This window comes from Poecilia reticulata, linkage group LG1, assembly GCF_000633615.1.
Source record: "Poecilia reticulata strain Guanapo linkage group LG1, Guppy_female_1.0+MT, whole genome shotgun sequence".
In the NCBI taxonomy this organism is placed as follows: domain Eukaryota; kingdom Metazoa; phylum Chordata; class Actinopteri; order Cyprinodontiformes; family Poeciliidae; genus Poecilia; species Poecilia reticulata.
The window spans coordinates 32661800-32667499 of NC_024331.1; the positions used below are offsets into that span (position 1 = coordinate 32661800).

The window sequence follows — 5700 nt, forward strand, 5'->3', positions numbered from 1 at the left end:
CATTAACCCAACATTAACCCAACATTAACCCAACATCAACCCACTATTAACCCAGCATTAACCCAACATTAACCCAACATTAACCCAACATCAACCCACTATTAACCCAGCATTAACCCAACATTAACCCACTATTAACCCAACATCAACTGTGGTTTTATATTTAAAAAATTTGAAAGTTGACAGGAAATTCAATGTTATTGAAAGGCATTATTGGCAACACCTAAACTCAATCTATAGACTAAAAAAAAAAGAAAAACATAATTTGTGGGATGCAAAATTCAAGTATTTATTGTTTTACATTTTCTTGAGTTTTCCCAGAGTCTACAGTTTTATTTAATAACCTTCTGCTTTGCTGATTTGGATTCTTTATTTATCCAAACAAACTCAGGATGGGAAGGACATGATGAGCTTTGGTTTCAAAATGCACAAATTGGAATAACTGACAATAAATTTAGTAAATGGAAACAACTAATTAAAAAAAAACATTAACCAATTTATTGATGTGTCATATTAATTGCATTTCTTATTTAATGGAAACACCAGAATTGTGAAATTGAAGGTTTTAGTCATTAGCAGAATATTTAAAAGGTTTTGCACACATTTGAATTTGAAATGCAGTTATAGGCGGTCTGGTTCGTTTCTATTAACGTTTATCGAGTTGCAGGAACTCACTGAGCGATAAACATGTATATGCGCCAACATCAGTCTCACTATACACTCAACACTGACCTCTTAGAGTGTCGTTTTGCATATTTTTCATTGTTGAAAATTTGAATTTTGTTCTCAATCAACTTACCTGGTAAAGCAAAGGAAAATATGATTTATGTTCTAATCTTTATTTAAATGCATGCAGATTTTTGTCTTCCTGATATTGCACTTATTTATCTTTTATATTAAATCTCAAGTAAATAACTCAGTCACATTTGACCTCCAGCTTCATCATTGTCTTCTCCTCATTGTATTTCATGATGCTTCTGGTGCTACAGTAACTACAGATCAATAACACTCTGTGGATCCAAGCTACAGTCACTGAAGAATAAAGGTGCAGAATGATACAGGAGACTATGGAGGATAAATCAGCAGCTATGCACTCAGATTTTGACAGAAAAGGTCATAACAGAGTTGCGTATGAGATGTTTTTGTGTGGAGGGAAGCAAACTTAGAGGGAGGCCTGCAAGGCCAGCGCAGGTAATGACTTTTATCAGGATCCAGATCTAGAACTATAGCTAATTTAAGGCAGAAGCAGGTTTTCACACACCAGCAAACAAAACAAATTACACAATTGTCATGCTCCGCAGCTCCACTCAGACACAATGAAAAAAAGGATCATTTTAGCACTTGGAGGGAATTATACAAGCGGCTTTCAGTAAGTGTTAAATTGTCTCTTTGTCATGTTATTGTTTCCCAGATTCGTTCAATCCATTCTGATTTAACCTCTGCCGTCCTCGTGGGTCACCGCGCTCCGTATTAATACATTTCTGACAGCCGTAAATTCAGCTAGGTTTTGGTCTCACAAGCGCCTGATACCTTCAGGGAGAAACACCAAAAACTGCAACTGCTTCTCATCTCGACATATTTAATGCCAAATGACTTTCTCATCTTCTCCCGTTTAAACGGAAGAGCAGCGCGAAGATGCACCGAACATCTCGTAGTGGGGATAAAGATTAGTTAAAGAGGATGAGTGTGAGCCAGACGAGCAGCCAGGCCACAGCAACACAGAAACGGTTAGCGGCCGACCCTGCATGCAGCGCGTCGCATCTGTCCACAGCAGGAAAGTTCATCCTGAGATTAGTGGAAAGCAGCTGTGAGCTCCGGTGGCTCCCATCAGGTTCTGCTAGCAGGGAGGTTTGTGGCTTCACCCCAAAGGTATCAAGTCAAAAATACCTGATGATTTTTTTATTTTGGCACTAACAGAATCAACATTGGCTGTGAATTAGTGGGGAGTTTCTGCTGCCACTGTGTTATGCCTGCAGAGTCTTGACAAGCAGGAACTGTGTTGTTTGACAGGTTTAATTTGAGACACCGGGGTGGATCGCTTCAACGGGTTCACACTATTTTATGAGAACAAGCAGCAGTGCTGTCACAAAAACAGGACGAAACTGTCTCTGTTTTACTGGTTTCTACAAACGGTGCTCTGCAGCGCCGGCCTGAACGTCTAAACAGTTTGTGTCCAAGATGTGTGGGGTCTGCAGAGATAACCAGGAAAACATTTCAAAGTGGTTTAACTTGAAAATGATCGTTCACCTGCTGCCTTGAAAATACAAACAAAATCAACAAGAAAATACTTTTGGTTTTAACTTCTTGAAATTGATGAACATCCAGTTGATTTAACAACACCTGGTTCAGCCCAAAGCAGGTCCTGGAGGCCCGGCATGTTCTAGTTCTCTCCCTGGTGGAAGTAACAACCTCCTCAGCATGTCGATGTTCTTCTGGCCTCTGATGAGCCGTCATTCGGTCCAGGTGCGTTAAACCAGGGAGAGAATAAAACATGGAGGTCCTGGCCCTCCAGGACCCACTTTGGGCATCACTGGTCTAGTTGAACAAGGACACATCCTCAGCTGAGCTTCGGCCTCACACAACGCTCCTCCCCCTTTCATTCCCTCTAGACTAGCAGCAGCAGTTAGCAAACACCTGGTGAAGCTCATCATAGGAACGGTTGGAAACGGGATAAAGGAGGAGCATGTTGTGATGCCCCTGAAGGCAGAGTGTCTCTTTAAGAAGCTCCCAAATTCAATGTTTCTGATTAAGAAATCTAAATTTTTTTACTTTATGTTTGATAGATTCAGCATTTTTATTAGAACTGAAGGTGACAACACTGATTGTGCTATAAGATAGAACTATGTGTCTAGAAAACATATAATACAGCCCTCTAAGAAATGTTAGCTCATTGATGAAAAGATAAAATAACTGTTGCGTTCAGCCTGTGAACCCAGCAGCATTGATCAGGATCCCTATGATCAGCTGCATCAGGTAATTCCTTCATTACTGTTTGATGTTGAGTTTCTTCGTAACAAGCAGAGTTTCTAGGAACCCTGAGAAGTCGGTTGACATGAAATAGGTTCCTGTCTAATCATGAAATCACATAAAACATCCCTGAGAATCCTACATCCAGTAAATATTGTAAAAGGTTAGACGGTCCATCCATCACTTCGGGTAAAAGCACCCTGAGTCCTTCTGCGCATGACGTAAGGTTCTCTGGAGTTGATATAATTGCTCTCAAAATGTTTGCATCCATCCATTTCCCTGACTTATTTATCCTGCTCTCAGGATGGAGGCGCAGGGCAGATCATATCCCACAATGCCTCTGACAAGACGAGGTAAAAACAACCCGGACAATCTGACGGCTTTCTCCTACACGTGCTGCAGACTCGCAGTCGCTTTCACGCCTCTGGATTATTTATGGTTTCACCTCAGGTGCACAACTTTGGGCTGAGAAAGAAAAGCAGAAACGGCTACCTGTCAAATCAAAGCGCTGATGATTTGAAGTGTTTAGTCTCCTGGAATAACCTCCACAGCCCCGCGTGTTTGGGATCTGTGATCTCCACTCGGAGCGCCCCGAGTCTGAATGAGGAAGTCGCTCTCACTGCTGCCCTGTTTGTTTTTTCCTCCAGGTCCGGTGGAGCACGTCCAGCTCCTTGCTCCCTTCGTGGTGATCAGAAACAAGGAGGTGAACATCACCGCGGTGGTCCTGCCCAGCCAATCACGCACCGTCACCTACTTCTGGTGGCTTGGCAACAACACAGAGGTGACTCCTCCTCCATGGCAACGCTCAGGCACCGGCTGAGGCTGCATCAAAACAATTAGGCCTAAAAATGCTGATGTTGCATCAGACAAAAAAAAACAAAACATTTTAATGTGTAAATGTGCAATTTTAATAAAAGTACGTTTAACAGATGCTTAAAACGGTTGTTTTCCAGATGTTCTTTAAGACTGATGCATGATTCAGCCACCAATTGTGCAAGTTCTCCCACTTAAAAAGATGAGAGAGGCCTGTAATTTTCATCATAGATGTACCTCAACTATGAGAGACAAAAGGAGAAAAGAAAATCCAGAAAATCACATTTTCTGACATGATTCTTTTTAAGACATGTTCTCATGTTTTCATGCAGTTGAAAAGCCTGCTGTACATTTGTATTCAGCCTCTGTTACCCCTAAATAAAGTTCTGTCTACTGGACTATTTTGTTAAGTGATGAACATTTCTCAAAGCGAACATCTGAACCCGGAGAGAAGATGGACAGTAAAAATCTGCCTAAGCTGAACAAGCAGATAATCAATCAGAGAAGCATCCAGGAGTCTCTGTTTAAACATAGAGCATTTCTATGGCAACTAAAGGCAACATAGTTACTTGATTGTGCTATAAAATGGCACTTTGTGCCTGGAAAATGCATAATATTGCCAGTTCAATTTGTAATCATTTTCACAATTTTGCATTCCCACAAAACAGTCAGATGCACCAATCTGCTTTATTTCTAACATGCTTAAAATACAACATAGCAGCTGATTGAAGAGCTGTAACAAAATAAATAAGAACATTTGTAATGTGACATAATGAAAGATGTTAAAGGGGTTTAAATATTTTTGAAGGCTGCAGGTTTAAAGGAACATGAGTTTGTGTCTTTTCTTTGTCCTTGCAGCCGGTGATAACTCTGGATGGCAGCATCTCATACACCTTCAGGAGTGAAGGAATGACCAGCATCACAGTTCAGGTGGCAGCAGCTAACGCCATCCTGCAGGACACCAAGAGCATCGCGGTCAAAGGTCAGTTCATGTCTGTAGCTCCAGCCAAGAAGGAAGCCGTTCTGCTCAGGTTGGTTTAACGAATAACTGTTTCCAAAGTGAAAGAGCTCACACATTAATGAAATCTGTCACATTTACAACTGAAAATTCCAGAGTTTGTGCCTTAATTTCCTCTGGATAGAAGGGAGTTTCTGTGAAATGCAGCGATTTATTAGCAGCAGACAGATTGGATTGAAACTGGAACATTTTCTAATTATCAGGAAGTTCATTCACTGCACTGGGCCAAAGGGGGGAGTTGGGCTGGGGGGGTGGGGAAGCCTCTTTTTCTCATCAACTGTTAAGTACCTGAAAACTCAACTTGAGCAGAATGACATTTTGGCGCAGCTGTCTGAGAATAATGGGCTCAGATCGCTGTGAACTAATGGCTGATTCTCCCACAACTTTCCTCCACAGAATTCTTCAAATCTCTGCTTTTATCTTTCTCCCCGAACTTGGACGAGTTCAACCCCGACATACCCGAGTGGAGGCAGGATGTGGGCAGAGTAATTAAGAAGGCTCTGCTACAAGTGAGTGATTTTCATTTTGACTTCCCTTCAGTCCGTCTCTGCCTCTCCGATCCGTCCGCTCCGTCTCGGCTTGCTATTTCACAATTATCTCCCAAACCCCCGTTCCTGCCCAATACTCAGCGATGCGACGAGTGAACACCCTCGGGCCACCCTACGATTCATCATCAGACAGGTGTGAAGACGCCTCTGCTTTCCTTCTGTCCCTCGATGGCTTCATGATGACTCCAGTTCCTTAATTTCAAAAGTCTCCGATAAAATTATTCCAGAACTTGAGGCACAGGGGTTTTGGTGGAGACCTAAGAGTAACGATTCCCGACACTGACACACATATTGTCTGTGTGTGTGTGTGTGTTTGTGTGTGTGTGTGTGTGTGTGTGTGTGTGTGTGCGTGTG

General features: G+C 42.1%; 1 protein-coding gene across 3 annotated transcripts in view; it reads left to right on the plus strand.

Moving 5' to 3' along the window:
• sorcs3a (sortilin related VPS10 domain containing receptor 3a) overlaps window positions 1-5700 on the plus strand; it is a 222596-nt gene that overhangs the window by 203346 nt on the left and 13550 nt on the right. For all 3 annotated transcript variants that reach the window (XM_008422187.2, XM_008422199.2, XM_008422206.2), the window contains 3 exons: window positions 3615-3748; window positions 4639-4762; window positions 5195-5307. In XM_008422187.2, the coding sequence (XP_008420409.1) occupies window positions 3615-3748; window positions 4639-4762; window positions 5195-5307 (371 nt within the window). The remainder of the gene's footprint in view (window positions 1-3614; window positions 3749-4638; window positions 4763-5194; window positions 5308-5700) is intronic.